The following is a 17,407-nucleotide window of genomic DNA, read 5'->3' as shown; positions in this document are numbered from 1 at the left end:
AGTTTGAGTACAGCAAGACCGTTTTAATAGGTTACAAACAATTGTCCTTGTGTAATTAAAAAATAAATATTAGTCAGATTGTAATCAGTTTTGTACAAATTGCCAACATAAGTATTACTATTATATATAAAACTATTGAGAGCTTTGCGACTGTGTCATGCTACAGTCTGGACCTTTTGAGACGCTCCCTAACTGTCATCATGGCGGACCACTAGCGGTTGGGTTGGCTGTTTGTTTTATTTTACAGTTCAGTCGCTGTTCGAAGTTTACTGGCCACTTTCAAAAAGTTGGTTTCTCCGGTATGTTAAACCGCTTGATGGAAGCACGGTGGAAGCAAAGTGGACAACCTCGATGCTTTAAAACGCTTTATAAAGTGAAGACTTTATAAAGTGCAGCTCGTGTCATGGCAGAAGATTCTAGCATTAGAGCTGGTTTGGTGAGTGACAGTCACAGTGTGCTGCTGCACACACAGCTGAGGACCTCGGGCTCACATGGAGTCGGATTGTTCGAGCTTTCTCATAGCGACGAGGACGTCCAGTTTGACAGTGAGTCTCTTGAGAAAGATCACGTGATAAAAGTCTCCTTCATATTTATTAGGGTGGCTCTCACTAAACACCACGACACATACACTCGTATTAGCAGATAATCCTAACTGGAATAAAATTGGTTGGACGTTCGATATTCGCAGATATGCGGAAATTAAGGGACCGTCTCTAAAGTTACATACGATATTGTTATACACGTTTCTAACTTCAATAGCATTTGAAGGGAATGACTTACAGTCATATAACCAACTGTAAAGTGTTCATCTAGGTGTCAGCTAAGAGGCACACCTCTTAGATTTTTGATATTTAACAAAATAAGCTATTAAATCATATATAAATATTGCCATGTATTTCACTACAGAATGGGCTCATACACAAAATAGCCATAATTTAAAGCTCAGTAGCATTTGAAGGGAATGATGTACAGTCACATATCCAACTGTAAAGTGTTTGACTAGGTGTCAGGTATGACACACACCTTTTAGATTTTTGATATTTAACCCTACAATGCATGAACCAAAAAAACCTTCACGAATGCATAAAGGGGGTCAGAATGACCAGTACTGGATTGAATGGTTTTCTTCAAAAAATAGATGCCCAATTAATGAAATAATTTACTTATGTATATGTGAGTGTGTGTGTATGTGTGTGTGTATATATATATATATATATATATATATATATATATATATATATATATATATAATTACATACACACACACAGTCAGTACACCCCTCACATTTTTGTAAATATTTGATTATATATTTTCATGTGACAACACTGAAGAAATGACACTTTGCTACAATGTAAAGTAGTGAGTGTACAGCTTGTGTAACAGTGTAAATTTGCTGTCCCCTCAAAATAACTCAACACACAGCCATTAATGTCTAAACCGCTGGCAACAAAAGTGAGTACGCCCCTAAGTGAAAATGTCCAAACTGGGCCCAATTAGCCATTTTCCCTCCCCGGTGTCATGTGACTTGTTAGTGCTACAAGGTCTCAGGTGTGAATGGGGAGCAGGTGTGTTATTTGTTGTCATCGCTCTCACATCCCCTCATACTGGTCACTGGAAGTTCAACATGGCACCTCATGGCAAAGAACTCTCTGGGGATCTGAAAAAAAGAATTGTTGCTCTACATAAAGATGGCCTAGGCTATAAGAACATTGCCAAGACCCTGACACTGAGTTGCAGCATGGTGGTCAAGACCATACAGCGGTTTAACAGGACAGGTTCCACTCAGAACAGGCCTCGCCATAGTCGACCAAAGAAGTTGAGTGCACGTGCTCAGCATCATATCCAGAGGTTGTGTTTGGGAAATAGACGTATGAGTGCTGCCAGCATTGCTGCAGAGGTTGAAGGGGTGGGGGGTCGGCCTGTCAGTGCTCAGACCGTACGCCACACACTGCATCAAATTGATCTGCATGGCTGTGATCCCAGAAGGAAGCCTCTTCTAAAGATGATGCACAAGAAAGCCCGCAAACAGTTTGCTGAAGACAAGCAGACTAAGGACATGGATTACTGGAACCATGTCCTGTGGTCTGATGAGACCAAGATAAACTTATTTGGTTCAGATGGTGTCAAGCGTGTGTGACTGCAACCAGGTGAGGAGTACAAAGACAAGTGTGTCTTGCCTACAGTCAAGCATGGTGGTGGGAGTATCATGGTCTGGGGCTGCATGAGTGCTGCCGGCTATTATAGCTGACACCTAGATGCACAATTTACAGTTGGTTGTGTGATTGTATGTCATTCCCTTCAAATGCTATTGAGCTTTAAATTATGGCATATTTTGTTTATGGGCCCACTCTGCAGTGAAATTCATATCTAATTTACATGTGATTTAATAGCCTATTTTAATAAAGATCAAAAATCTTAAAGCTGTGCATCATACCTGACACCTACTTGAACACTTTACAGTTGGATGTGTGACTGTACATCATTCCCTTCAAATGCTATTGAGCTTTAAATCATGGTATATTTTGTGTATGAGCCCATGCAGTAATAAAATACATGGCAGTTTTTATATATGATTTAATAGTTTATTTTATTAAATATTAAAAAATCTCAAAGGTGTGCATCATTGCTGACACCTATATGAACACTTTACAGTTGGTTATATGACTGTAAGTCATTCCCTTCAAATGCTATTGAAGTTAGAAACGTGTATAACAATGTCGTATGTAACTTTAGAGACGGTCCCTTAATTTCCGCATATCCATAAATATCGAACGTCCAACGTCAAACCAACTTTATGCCAGTGTAATCCTACCATATGTGTGTCCTCATAAAATGAATGACCACATCACATCTGTTTTCTATACACAGTATGTCAGCTCCTTTCTTCCCCATCCATCAGCTGAAAGAGACCAGCACAGGATAGTGCAGTGCAGTGACACTGCCATGGTGTTGGAATGAGTGTATCAGGTACTGCAGTATCACTGAGGGTTTTAAACACCTCAGTGTTACTCCTAAGTTGAAAAAAATAAATTTCATTCATTCATTCATTCTTCATCTCCAGTAACCGCTCTGGTGAGGGTCCCGGTAGATCTGAGGGCAGTGGTAGCTCGGTGGTTAAAACGATGGACTGTGGGATAGAAGGTCAAATCCCAGTACTGCCAAGCTGCCACTGCTGCACCCTTGAGGAAGGCGTTCAACTCTCAACCGCTCAGATCTTGGCCGATGCTGTAACTGTAAATCCGAAGCCTATCATGCCACAGTGAGGCAGGAATACTCCCAGGAGACAACAATCAGTCCATCATACGCTACATGGCTTTCAGATTTGCTGGCTTTCATAATACACAGCTTGAATCTTTTCTATCACTTGTTTGGCGCTCTAGGGAAGTGCACTCTACGTGATTTTTGACCTGGAGAGATTCAAGCCTGCGTGCACCTGATCCCCAAATCCCACAAAAAATGAGGAGGTTATACGCAGCTATAAGGAAACCTGTCTGCCCAATGTTGATATGTTAACACTCTATTTGTGCTGTGTAATGTACAGAAGTATTGCTATACATAAAGAAAATATATTTATATAATTGTAATGCATGCAATATATATTTGAGCCCTTCCAAAATTTTGCGAGCGCAGAAATTAGCCCCAAATCAAGCAAACGGCGCAACATTCGGAGGAGCTTGTGATATTTTTCAAAATTACCACAGATTTACAGCAGATTTGGGCCAAGACACGTTAGGTGACGTCATCACAATGCACATTCAGCCAAAGCCCTCTTCCTTTCATGCACGTTGAACATGGGTACAGCTAATTTACCAACAAACGTCACTGCAAAAGTTGCAAATTTGCCCATTCAAGTAGTTTTCTGCAACAAAAAAACCCCTCAGCAAATTCTGTAAAAAAGCTGCAGCAAAATCAAGCACTTTTGGCCGCAACAATCACAAAAAACAGCAAAATCCTAGTATTTTTAAAAATTCAGTTGTTCTTAAGTGGCAATTTTGAATACAAGCCACTGAGCATCTCTCACAGGTATAACTAGGGGTGGGAAAAATTATAGAGAAACTCTTTGGGTATTCTTTGTCTAAGCTTACTCAATTAAAAGTAGATGTATGGAGGCAGAAAAGGAAGTGATTCAAAGTGGAAAATAATCTACATTTAAACATACTTAAGTAAAGGGTATAAAATAAATATATTTTTAACTGTTAAAGAGAGTGTGATCCTACATGACTAAGTAGTTTGCTACTAGTTTGATAGTAACTCTATTGAAAAAAAAAACATCTTACTAAGAAAAAAATTGGAAAAAGGATAGAAAAAAGAAAAAGCACACAGTGTTAGAGATTTGTAATGAGTATGCTGACGGACAAAAAAATAAGGAGTAAAAATAATATTTTTATAGTAGAAAAAGTGCTCAATTTCACTTGAACTCAATTAAAAGTTGAGTAAAGTACAAATTTCCAAATAAATACTTAAATATCGTAATGAAGTACAATTACTCAAGTATTTTTCCACTCCTGAGTAAAACCGACCTGATGCAGACCTGATGACCTGGGGAAACACTGAAAACACACGCAAACATACATAAACCTACAGAAATCCTCCATAACCTAATCCACAACAACAAACTCTGAGTTCTTATTTATGAGATATGTCATTGCATTTGCAATAGTTTAGAGCAGAAACTGATGTGTGTAACTTCATAACACATATGACTTACATAAGAGCTGTACAATATAAAACTCACAATAGTTGTTGTAAATGTTTTCCTCATAATCTTGCTGTGAAACTCCACAGAGGTGGGGAATAACATGTTTCATGCTGATAAGCATGGCCCTTCCCTGCCCTGCTCATAACTGTGCGGTGAAGATGTAGCATCAGTCGATGCATTTGTAATAACATAATATGAATGTAGCAGAAGCCAAAATGGATTCAGAACAAAGAGACATTGCTGGTTTGATAGCTAAATTTATCGCTGCAGGTAAGAAATGTGGCTTTAACCAGAGTCCAGATATGGCCAAGTCTATTACTGTGCCTGGGTGTACATTTCTTAGAAGTAGTTTGTGCATATGTAGTGCATATGTAGGCCTTAAACAGTCATTTCCTGGTAGTGGGACTGGGCTTTTTGATGGAATAATATTGATATTGTTATAAATTCCATACAAGTGTGTTGTTGTTTTTTTGTTTGTTTTAGATGTCCTGGGCAGGCCTGTCAAACTACACTTGTTGGACGATATATTGTCCCAGAAATAATTGTGATAAACAGTATTATTGTCATTTTAAGACCATTTTATGCCACTGATATAATGATAATATAATGGCATAATAATGTAAGTACACACTTTCAAAGAGCAATGAACTTTTTATTTTTAAGAATATTCAGACATTGAAATTAGAATGTCAAAAAAAAATCCTAAGTAAATGAAACATAAATAAAATAAAACCACATAACCAAAACAATAAATAAAATGGACTGAAACACAATATTGTGAATTCTTTATGCTGTACTTATTAATTGTCCATGTTTTAATGCATTGTTAAAGAAAGATTGTATTCACAGGGTGACTTACCGTTCTACCTAGCGCCTTACTTGAGTTCAAGTTCATTTGAACTTTGTGTCATTTTGTGCAGAAGCAAGTTGTAGTATTATGTTTATGTTGTGTATATGTCTGATTAATCTCATATGTGTATTGGATATTGTGTGTATACATGTGTCTATGCATAGGTGTATTAAGTGAGTTAATTAAACCCACTAGTAAAGAGCTTCAGTTTACCACTGTTCAGCTTCAGCTCACACAGTTTAAGAGGCTCAATCCCCGACCTTGTTGACTATGACTGGATTATTTGAAACACTAGAACTATTATTTCTAGATTTTACTTCTTCTAAAATCATTGCTAGTGCATTGTTTAATATCTTGCATGTCATTTTTTCAACAGTATGTTTTAATTAGAATTGGTGCTATTGCTTGCTACATATTTAAAATTTGAATGCACACTATTTTTGCATTTGAATGTGCGTTTTTATCTTCAATTCGACGAATATGCGAAGTTTGAATAAGAATTTGACAGACCAAGTGCAGACGAGAGGACAGAAGCAGCGCAAATAGCTGAAATGTTGGTGAAATTCATTCTTATGTTAACAAACATGTGTGGTAACACAATGGGCAATATCGAAAATTGATCGAGGTCATGTCCGTATATCGTACAATAAGGGGAAAGGCCTGGTCCTGGGTATCGTCAGTAGTAGGGTTTTTTGTTGTTTGTCTTTGGGTTTTGTTTTTTAATTAACTGACCACATCATTGCATTAATATTGTAGCATTGCAAGTAGTTTTGTAAAGATTTGTAAAAATGTTTTCTTATACCAAATATTTAACTTATTAATATATACATTAATAAATAATTCAGTAAAACATTAAATAAAAGCATAATTGAACATTTAATGTGTTCTCACTTTGTTAGGACATGTATATATTGTGATTATACTTTATGTAGTGACTTGTGTAAGTATCAAGATATTCATTTTTTGACATATTGCTGACCCCTGCTCCATAGCCACATGATTTAACACGTCCCTTTCATTTCTTCTTTTTGTATCAACACAGCTTCCGACTCGGATAATAACTGTGAGGTGTTGATGGCAGGAAGACAGTATCCGTCCATTCAGGAGTTTGCCTCTGCCATCCCTAACCACCTGCTCCTGGGGTCTCTGCTCGAACACTTGTGCTTTGTGTATGAGAGAGACCCTGCACAATCCCGCATGTTGTTTAAGTGTAAGGTCTTTAACAAACACAATTGCAGTGTTGCTACACTGATAGCTATGTGTTTAATTTAATAGGGACTAGGCTTGTTTGTGTCAGTTTCACAATTAGTCAGGATCTATGGTCAGCTCCAGAAATATAGGTAAAATGGTTATTGAAAAATGGCCTTGTGGTTAATTAGCTTAACTTCACACCAAAAATATGAGTACAGCTTTTAATTGAATTGTTAACAGGGGTGTGCCGTTAACTCTGTAGCTGACCATATGAGCTAACAGCTTTCATACCAGACATTACAGCGTGTACAGTGTAGGATTTTTGTACATCGGTCCTTAAATATTACCATGGTCTATCAGTATAACCTGAAAATCAGAAAACAACAGCTCAAAGGTTTCCCTAATGTCGACAAAATAGCAAAGAATTTCTTATTAATAGTATTTTTCTCGGTGGTTAGTGGATATTTTCCTGAATGTTGTTGTATCGCTTTCTAGCTTGTCTGTTTAAGTTAGATTTTCATTGCCCTGTTTTAGTGATTGGTCAGCGACTAGCTGCAATGAACCTCCTCTCTCCCCTGGCCATCAGTGACGAGTTCAGCACAGTGAGACTGCAGCACAGTCGGGCCTTTGCTGAGCTCCTGAGTGCAGCCAGCTCATCACTGTTTCCTCAGGTAAACACGGTAACCTGAACAGCCATAACTGATGACTTTTTTTGTTTTGTTTTGTTTTGTTTTTTAGAGAAAAGATGAGATAATCTGGGGGTTTTTTGTTTCTTGATAGGATCAAAAATACCTAAATTCTGATGGCCAAAACCCTGTGCTAAGGTGAGGAGATCACAGACGGTAGACAGTTACATTGTGGTTTTGTTGGTGCATTTATGTTTTATATGCACATACTGTACTTCGAGTAGATCTTTTAGTATAATTTATATTTCAGAACAAAAGATGGTCTTTTCCAAACCTCTCGCTACCTCAGTGAATTTGAGGAAATCTCACCACTAGGCAGAGGATCATACGGAAAAGTCTTTAAGGTGTGGTAATCTATGATGTGTATTGTATCACGGTTTCTAAATGGCTTTTTACATGTTAATGACACTGTACTCAATGTCTTTCACAGGTGAAAAACAAGTTGGATGGACAGAATTATGCTGTAAAAAAGATCCTGATCAAGAATGTGACGAGGAACGACTGTATGAAGGTAGAGCAATGTCCTAATGAAGTATAATAGCTTATATAGTTTGTATACCTAGGACCAACATGTAAAATTTTATGAACGATCTGTTGTAGGTCTTACGGGAGGTTAAAGTTCTGTCCAGTCTTCAGCATCTGAACATTGTTGGATATCACACTGCATGGATGGAGCATGTGCAGCCTGCTGTGAAGAGTAAATCACTTATATTAAATCACTTATGTATTTTTTTATACTGTCCCTTACCACTTGAATAGTGCTACATAAGATATTGGGAATGCCAGTTCTGTCGTTTCAAACATACACAGTTAGCCCTGGCCTATTTGAAGTAATTTGATTGTTTTATTGAATTATTCACGTTTCTAGTCATTTTCATTAATGATTACCGAACACTTTAAAAAAAAAAAACTCTTAAGATTTAAATTAACATTATTATTATTATTATTATTATTATTATTATTATTATTATTATTATTATTGTTATTTAATTAGCTCTATTGAGCCTCCTCTTTATTCCATATATGCATATTCAAGAGAAGTCAATATTTTGGTAATGAATTTTTAATTGAGACATTTTTTTTTGTTTGTTTATATGGAAGTATAATAGTGCCAAATGACATTTGGCATATTTATACTTCCATATGTTTACTTGATCAGATTCTTACTTGATTTTCTACGTCAAAGCTTGTAAGCCAAAATAAACCACTGTGTACATGTCTGTAGGGTAGACTAAATAAAACAAACATTTTTCTAATTAAGCAATATCACACAAGCAAGAGTGCAGTTATACTGATTATCTGTACACAAGCCCGCAGTTTGTATCACCTATAACATATCACATGCTTGTGCACGCCTGTTCTATAAGCTAGAAATTAATATTGAGTAAGTGACCTTTTGGACACAATATGGCCAAATGACGAAGCTATACAGATAGCCTGTTGGATAGCCGGTCAGCTAGTTCACAATGATTTGTACAAATGTTACACAGGCGATCTGGGAACATTTTGGATTTGTGCCTAATGAGAGAGGTAAACTAATAAATTTGGATGAAGCCATATATCAGCTTTGTTGGTGGAAAAAATAAGTGTTAAATGGGCAAATGCTACAAATCTCAGGAGCCATCTCCAAGCATGTCACCTAGTAGCGTTTTTTATTTTATTTCATATTTAGATTTTTAACATATTATTTAGGTAACCATCCTACTGGTATTTCTTTCTGAGTTTTATAGGGTTGTGGTATATTACACTTGTAAAAGAAATAGTTTTTGTCAGAGAAATGTGTGACTGTGTTTCACTCCATAGATGTGTCCCAGTTCGTGTACTTATGCACTATAATGCATCATTTGAGACACAACTCTTCTCTTTATTATCCACTTCTTCTCCTCTCAATAACAATACCGTTTAACAATACCCCTCAGGCTGTTTCTCATTGCAACAACACAACAAGACTGTATTGAGTTGTTTCACTGACAGAAGTCCTAAAATAAAGCCTTGCTCAATTTTTTATTTATTTAGGTGTTTATTTAATTTAAGCCTATAGGATTATATGTAATATATTATATAATGATAATCCACCCTACCACCACTCACCACGATGGTTTGGTCATTAACCTCTGTGGTGGTAAAAAAAACGGCCACCGTCACATCCCTAAACCTGAGGAAACACAAAATACAGTTTAAATGATAGTTATTTATCGAGTAAAAAAGTTATCCAGTACCAATTGGGCCTGTTTGAAAATGTATTTGTCCCTGTGGTTACTAATTCCACAAATCTATGAAACTGCATTCATAATGGGGTTCAGCTGGACTAGATGCAACCAGGCCTGATTACTGCCAACCATGTTCAATCAAATCAACACTTAAATATAACTTTTTCAACAGCATGAAGTTGGTTAAAAGTTCTTAACCAGTAACGCACTATGCCAAAGTTGAAGGAAATTCCAGAAATGATGAGGAAGAAGGTGATGGAAATACATCAGTCTGGGAAATAGCTTTTCAAAGCTATTTCAAAGGCTCTGGAACTCCAAAGAACCACAGTGAGAGCCGTTATCTCCAAATGGAAAAACTCTGCACAGTAGTGAACTTTCCCAGAAGTGGCCGACCTTCCAAAATTCCTCCAAGAGCATAGCAACTACTCATCCAGCAAGTCACAAAAGAGCCAAGGACATCAAAGGACCTACAGGCCTCTCTTGCTTCAATAAAGGTCATTGTTCATGACTCCACTATCAGAAAGACACTGGGCAAAAATGGCATCCATGGAAGAGTGACGAGGCAAAAACCACTGTTAACCCAGAAGAACATTAAGGCTCATCTGAATTTTGCCAAAACACACCTTGATGATCCTCAAACCTTTTGGGAGAATGTGCTGTGGACTGAGGAGTCGAAAGTGGAACTGTTTGGAAGACAGGGGTCCCGTTACATCTGGCGTAAACCAAACGCAGAATTCCACAAAAAGAACATCATGCCTACGGTCAAGCATGGTGGTGGAAGTGTGATGGTGTGGGGATGCTCTGCTGCTTCAGGGCCTGGGCAACTTGCAATAATTGAGGGAAACATGAATTCTGCTCTCTACCAGAAAATCCTAAAGGAGTATGTCCAGTCTTCCATACATAAGTTGAAACTCAGGTGCAACTGGATTATGCAGCAAGACAATAATCCGAAGTATAGTAAGTCCTAGTCCTAGAAGTAAGTGAAAGACTGATCTCCAGTTATCAGAAGTATTTGGTTGCAGTTATTGCTGCTAAAGGTGGCACAACAAGATTTTACATTTAAGGGGGCAGTTAGTTTTTCACATTGGTGTTGGGTGTTGGATAACTTTTTTTGCTTCAGTAAAAAATAAATAAATAAAAATTGTATAGTGTGTTTATTCAGGTTGCCTTTATTTTATGTGGAATTTCATTTGAAGATCTAAAATTATTTAGTATGATATATACACAAAAACAGAAGAAATCAGGAAATACTTTTTCACAGCATTGTATATCCTTTTCTTCTAGATTGTACACCTACTTTTTTGCCTGCCATATCAGCTTTAGAAACACCATCACAAACAGAAAGGTAAGATCATTCCTGTTCTTTGCTGAAATGGAGCAGATAAACATGCCCACTGTAATTTAATGAGAATGAGTGTCTTTTGCAGACTTGTTGAGGATAGCAAAAGTAGCACCAGTGGATCATTCATTGTTTTTGAAAACACTGAATGTTCAAAGGACAGAAAAGGACAATCTACAAACGTGCTAAAGAATAGCTCAAATAATATTCTAAGATCTACAATGGTAAAAGAACAGAGGAGTCAGGTTCTGTCCACAAAAAATGTGCACAACGCACAGAACTTTGTCCCATGTGTGTTCCTGGGAGAGCCGCGCTCTTTTGGGGAGACCTGCCCTGCGCTTCGGTGGGAAAGTTCAACACTGTCAGATGAGTCATATGTTGATATGAGCAGTCAGAAGTGGGCTGAAAAACATCCAAAGGAGGTGTGTTGCTCATCATCTTCCAAACAATGCTGGCCAAGCAAAAAATTAAATAAATTATTGTGTAAGGTGTAATTCCTTCATTAGTTTGACATTGATGTCCATTCTACAGGTTCAGTTCCACTTAATGCTTTACATCCAAATGCAGCTCTGTGAGCGTTCATTGAAAGACTGGATTCAGGAAAGGAACTCTACACCGAAGCTAGAACTCACAATGTCAACAGGTAAATTGAATGGATTATTCACTGGGATAGGTGACTTGCTATGTATTATTGGTTGTATTCATTTCTTTGCACATATACAAAGACACAGCATTTGTATCCAGTTTCTTTATTTGCAGGTTCCTTTCAATCATTTGACTCTCGACAAGCATCTGATATCTTAAAGAAAATACTTGAAGGGGTGGAGTATATTCACTCCTGTGGAATTATGCACAGAGACCTTAAGGTAGGTTTGTACAAACTGACTTTAGATTTTCACATGTTCTTTAAAAGATAAAATCAGTAATAAACCTGTGGTTGCTGTGAGATGAGGCTCTAATTTAGAAAATGGGGTATGACAGTAAAAGGGAATGATTCCACTCATTTGTACAGTATCCCATTTAAGGAAGACAAAGTTATCCAGTGCATCAGTCTTCAGACAGGGGGTTGGTGAGGCTCAGAAGTTTGTTCACAAAGATTAGTGATTTTAACATCGCCAGCCTGATCTGGAAGAGAAACTATCTGTTCTCTAAAAGACTCAAAAATCATATCATATGGGCCAGACCTCCTTGTTTATTAAATAATGAGACTCTGAGCACTGTTGTTATCTGTTGCATGATTGCTGTATTTGCCCAGTTGTGCAAGGTGCAGATAAATTTTGCCACATTGCTCACTAATGAGCAGGTAGAGCACTTTTATGGGTCCTGAGAAAAGAATCAGGAAAGTAGACAACCATAGAAATATTTATTGTGGAGAATTGAATAAGGTGTCTGATGTGTTAGGTTGAGTGCACTTCGCCATGACTAAGGTCAGTATTATTTTTGACAACTATAGCATTTCCTCTTGCAACTCAAAAAAGCACATCAACCTGCTTATCAGTGTATCTGCCAGTCGGTAAACTATTGCACCGTACAAAGAACTCATCAGCACAGGTACATTGGATTGTTCTTGATTTTGAGTTTTATTTGATTGGCTCATGACACTCTCAACAGCTTTCAGGATCTTATACTTCAATTATTAGTGTTGGGGATAAGATATTTTTGTCAACTGAACAGATGGACAAAGATATTGTGTCTCCACAACTCTGATGCAACACCAAGAAAGCAACTCTCAATATGCTGTCCAGAGAGGTGTTAGGCAAGTGAAGGTGGGCATCATTAGGTTAACCTATCAGAGAGATAGCAGAAACTTCGGAAGTGGCCAAACAATTTGGTAAATTTTCAAAAGAAAGGATGCACTGGCAAGCTCAGCAACACCAAAAGACCTGGAAGACCATGGAAGACAAGTAAAGCAGATGAATGCAGAATTCTTTTCTTCACAACACCTAGCCAAGTCAAGAACACTCTCTACAATCAATTAATGAATGTAAGTACAAAGGGTTTACCTCAAGATGCAAACCACTGGTAACACTCGAACAGAAAGGCCAGATTAGACTTTGCTAGAAAACATCTACAAAAGCCTACCCAGTGATGGAACAAGATTCTTTGGACAAATGAAACCAAGATTTACTTTGACCAGAATGATGGCAAGAGAAGAGTATGGAGAAGGAAAGTAGGGACTCATGATCCAAAGTATACCACATCATCTTACCGGTATACTCGGTGGAGGAAGTGTTATGGCATGGGCATGTATGTAGTGGCTGGTCACTGTTGTATATTGATGATGTGACTGCTGACAGAAGTAGCAGAGCTATATTTTCTGCTCAGATTCAGTCAATTGCTACAAAACCAACTGGAGAGTGCTTCACAGTACAGATGCATAATGAGCCAAAACATACTGCAAAAGCAGCCCAATAGCTTATTGAGGCAAAGAAATGGACTGTTCTTAAATGGCCAAGTCAGTCATCTGACCACAACCCAATTGAGGATGCTTTTCACTTACTGAAGGAAGAAAGACCCACAAACAAGAAGCAACTGAAGGCAACTGCAGTAAAGGCCTGGCAAAGCATCTCAAAGGAGGAAACTCGGCATTTGGTGACACCATTGATTGCAAAGAATTTGCATCAAAGTATTAAAAATAATCCTTATATTTACAATTGTTAGTTTGTCCAATTACTTTTGAACCTAAGGAGATGGAGGGACTCTTAAAAAAAAAAAAAAAAGTTGGCTGTAATTCCTAAACGATTCATGCAATATTTGGAACTTCTTGAATTATAGATGAAAATACACTTAAATCACATCTTGATTGCTTCATTTCAAATCCATTGTGCTAGTGTCCAAATACTTATGAACCCGACTAGCTGATGGACGTACCTTTTTTCTTTATGTTGGGGCAGACATCCTGTACTTCCAGACTCCCTAAATGATTTGATGAATTTTCTTAATGTGTCATGTCTGTGTTACGAATTGCTTTGTATAGTTTATGAAATGAAGCATGCAGCGTTTGAAATGGACTGAAAGCGATCTCTTGACATTTCGCATATTTGTTCATCAACATGTGCTGGTAGAGAACTTGCTAAACTTTGCAAAACGTTTAAATATTTTTTCTTTCAGGAAAACTTGCACTTGAAAAAAAAACTTGAAAGTGTAATGACGTCACTATGCTGGTACAGTAAATGAACGATCTTGAAATGTTGATTACTTTTGTTTGTTTACAGCCAAGGAATATTTTTCTGCATGGGCATGAGTGCCATGTAAAAATAGGTGACTTTGGATTGGCTTGTACGGATATTGTGATGAATGAAAACGAACAGCCACCATCCAGTTCTCATATCAGTGGAAACGCAGGTGAGATCTGAATTACATTATGTTGACAAATGCCAACACCACACCATCATCTATACGATATTATTAAACTTTGCCAGCCTGTTTTGGATCCACTAGTAGTGAGTTTTTGTGGAGTGCCTTGGTGTCTTTTGCATCTCACCTTCTGTATTGTAGCCTGAGTTTAGAATCGTGTTGTTTTTCAGAGTTCTCTCACACTAGGGGAGTGGGCACATTTGTTTATGCTTCTCCAGAACAACTGCAAGGCTCTTCTTATGACTTAAAGGTAATTAAATGTATTCAACTTGGTAAATGTATTGAAATAGTGATTAAGTATATTAGTATAACCAGTTATAATGGACAGCTCATTGAACTGCCTGATAGTAGACACCAAGTTCTGCTGTTTTCTCTGAACTTGGTGTGTCAAAGTATCTTTCCTCTGTGTTTGCAGTCAGATATGTATAGTGTCGGAGTGATCGCCGTCGAGTTGTTCCAGCCATTTGGGACAGAGATGGAACGTGTGCAAACACTCGGAGACCTGAGAAATGGGAAAGTTCCAGAGGACCTGTATAAGAACTGGCCAGTCCTGACCGAGCAAATTAAGCTGCTGACCAGCATGGACCCCTCACTGCGACCAAGTGCATCCCAACTACTACAAAATGACTTCTTTAACAACAAAGACACGGTATGTGCGCCTCCAGTGACTTCTAAATTTTGCATATAAAATTAAATCGGACAACGTTTCTTGCAGTTTGCTTTACTGTAAGCAAATGGTCACAATCAAGGTCAAGATAACGGTCATGGACAATGACTCCAGTGAAATTCTTAATGGCTACCTACAGCCTGAATAGTTAGAAAATATAAGACTTTTTGTTGATCCCAGATGGGAAATTTAAATATAAACAAAAAGACGCTGCATAACAATATATTCTCCAGTCCCTCCTGGGGACTGTTCACAGAAATGAAAAAAAAATCAAGGAAACTGCAATATTCAGAGGTGCTTTCAGGTTTTTCAAAATTATTGCAGATTTTTTGCAGATTTGGCCCAAGACGCATCATGTGACGTCATCACAACACGCACTCAGTCAAAGCCTTCCTCGATTTAAGTGCGCCGAACATGAGTACAGCTAAAAGGTCTCGTTTACCAACAAACATCACTGAGAAAGACCATGCAAAACAATTTCGTGCAATTGCAATTTCACTAATTCAAGTAGTTTTCTGCAACAAAAGCACAAAAAACTCTGCAAACCGCATGACACATTTTTAGGAAAAAAGCTGCAGCACAATCAAGCATTTTTGGCCGCAACAAAACAAACTCAAAACAACAATCATCAGACACAAAACAACTCCGTGAAATCCTGTACGGATTCTCGCCTACCATAAGCATGTCGTAATTGACTAGCTTATCTTAATTTATGTGTTTGTTTTTGATTGATTTCTAATCAGTGAAGTCATTAATATGTTACATAGTTTACCAAAATTATCATTAAATTTGTGCAGGCAAATTAAGTAATCAGTTTAAACTTGATGTAATCCGTATATATAATTGCAGTAACTCCCAAATTATATGATTTGAAGCCAATCAGTTAATGTTCACAATACTTAATCTTCTGCTACCTAAATTTACACAAACAAAAGGATTTCTCCGGAAAATGAATGTTTTTCTGCAAACTAGATTTTCATGAATACCAAACAACCTGTGTAAATGCTCTTGCGAATGATTTCTGAAGAGATTTGCTTTGATCCTGTTCGTTAAATGACACCCAATGTGTTTAAATGAAATATTGACAGTGAGCTGCTCAAGATGCAGACTGCTTGAGGATAGAAACTGTCCTTCAGTGATGGGCTGTGAGGATTTTTATCTTCTGCTGCTCATGCTCCTAAGGGGGAAAATAGTGTATAGTGTTGTTTGGATCCTTTCTTATTGTTCTGGCCTTGCTGTAGTGCATTGTTTTTCCAAATTGTATATCTAGCCCCATTTTAATCAGCTGTAGTGACATCACCACAAAGCTGAGATGGAACCTCAGCAACACACCTTTCTAAAATCTACCAGGCACACTGTCAAAGGCTTGTATAACTGTCTAATTACATATCTCTAATTTAATATACAGTATATGTACTTCACTTTAATGACAAATATGGGATAAAAATACAAGGGTATAATTAAAAAAAAAATTATCATTGCTGAATTGTTACTTGTTTTTGTATTTTGTATAAAAGGACCAATTACGACTTCATTATCAGGCATTTCATCCCAAATATTTTGGGTATGATTATATATTTAATCTCAACAATGCTTAAAACCATGTATTATCTCTGCTCCTTTTCCTGAAAGCACAACTGCATTCTTAAGTCCCATGAATCTAGACACAATACGCTATAACTTAACATTAAGCCCCAATGTTGGAACACAGCTTTTCAGTGTCATGTGACAGGTAAAGTCTTCCTGCATTGGGAATTAAGATAAAATGATAAATGTTTGTGTAATATTCAAGTGTGCTCCAATTTCCAGGTAATCTACACTTTACAACAGAGGATTTCTGAGCAAGAAGAGGAAATCATTCAACTCAGAAGACAGATCAGTGAGCTACAAACCTCACAAAATGGACCAGAGAATGCATCACTATAATAACTACTGACTGTTCTCTACCAAGTGAGGCTTTGACATAATGTGTATAGCTTTCCTTTATTTATTTTTGTGACATATTCCTATGTATGAAGCCAACTTTGCCAGGGTGTATAAAGACAAATAAATTAATAGATAAACATTCAGAAGAATATTAGACAGACTCAGAAACATGTGGATATCTCGGCACAATGTCATGTTTTTCTTTTGTTTATAAATCACTAAAGCATTTTATATTTCTGCAATGGATCAATGTTTTGTTTGCAAGTTGGGAAATGTGAGTGTGTGAGACACTTCCTGAGCTCAGGGCCAGTATGACCAGATTAGTTACCTATAAACAAGGTGAAAAGATGAGAAATGGGGCGATGTGTCTTAAATGCCTCTGTAATCATTTGCTCTAACAGAACGCTAGGGAAATCAACTTTTTGTACATTTAAAATGCAACATGAAAAACAAAACATTTTAAAGATGGTAAATTGTGACC

At 37.3% G+C, this 17,407-nt stretch overlaps 1 protein-coding gene across 4 annotated transcripts; it reads left to right on the top strand.

Annotated features, from left to right (window-relative positions):
• The first annotated feature begins 114 nt into the window (after nt 1-114).
• eif2ak1 (eukaryotic translation initiation factor 2-alpha kinase 1) lies at nt 115-17,172 on the top strand. Of its 4 annotated transcripts, XM_053639280.1 has the most exons (17): nt 521-545; nt 2,870-2,968; nt 3,063-4,970; nt 6,593-6,760; nt 7,276-7,412; nt 7,522-7,565; nt 7,678-7,771; nt 7,858-7,938; nt 8,028-8,124; nt 10,922-10,982; nt 11,065-11,398; nt 11,508-11,619; nt 11,721-11,842; nt 14,192-14,321; nt 14,504-14,583; nt 14,749-14,982; nt 16,810-17,172. In XM_053639280.1, exons 3-17 carry the CDS (start codon nt 4,895-4,897, stop codon nt 16,924-16,926), a joined length of 1,887 nt encoding a protein of 628 aa, XP_053495255.1. In that variant the 5' UTR covers nt 521-545; nt 2,870-2,968; nt 3,063-4,894; the 3' UTR covers nt 16,927-17,172. The 4 variants fall into 4 exon arrangements, with proteins under 4 accessions (XP_053495253.1, XP_053495254.1, XP_053495256.1 ...); XM_053639281.1 differs by lacking the exon at nt 3,063-4,970 and having other exon boundaries at nt 405-545; XM_053639278.1 differs by lacking the exons at nt 2,870-2,968; nt 3,063-4,970 and having other exon boundaries at nt 115-545.
• Nucleotides 17,173-17,407: the final 235 nt, after the last annotated feature.

Source organism: Ictalurus furcatus, chromosome 13 (genome assembly GCF_023375685.1).
Source record: "Ictalurus furcatus strain D&B chromosome 13, Billie_1.0, whole genome shotgun sequence".
Classification (NCBI taxonomy): Eukaryota; Metazoa; Chordata; class Actinopteri; order Siluriformes; family Ictaluridae; genus Ictalurus; species Ictalurus furcatus.
The sequence above is the reverse complement of the archived record's forward strand: the minus strand, read 5'-3'. Positions and strand labels throughout refer to the sequence as shown.

Excerpts from the sequence above, each read along its gene's own strand:
- eif2ak1 (XM_053639278.1), top strand. The coding sequence starts at position 404 with ATGGCAGAAGATTCTAGCATTAGAGCTGGTTTGGTGAGTGACAGTCAC. Across the intron at positions 8,125-10,921 it reads TGTGCAGCCTGCTGTGAAGA|ATTGTACACCTACTTTTTTG; the intron begins GTAAATCACTTA and ends CTTTTCTTCTAG. Across the intron at positions 14,584-14,748 it reads GCTCTTCTTATGACTTAAAG|TCAGATATGTATAGTGTCGG; the intron begins GTAATTAAATGT and ends CTGTGTTTGCAG.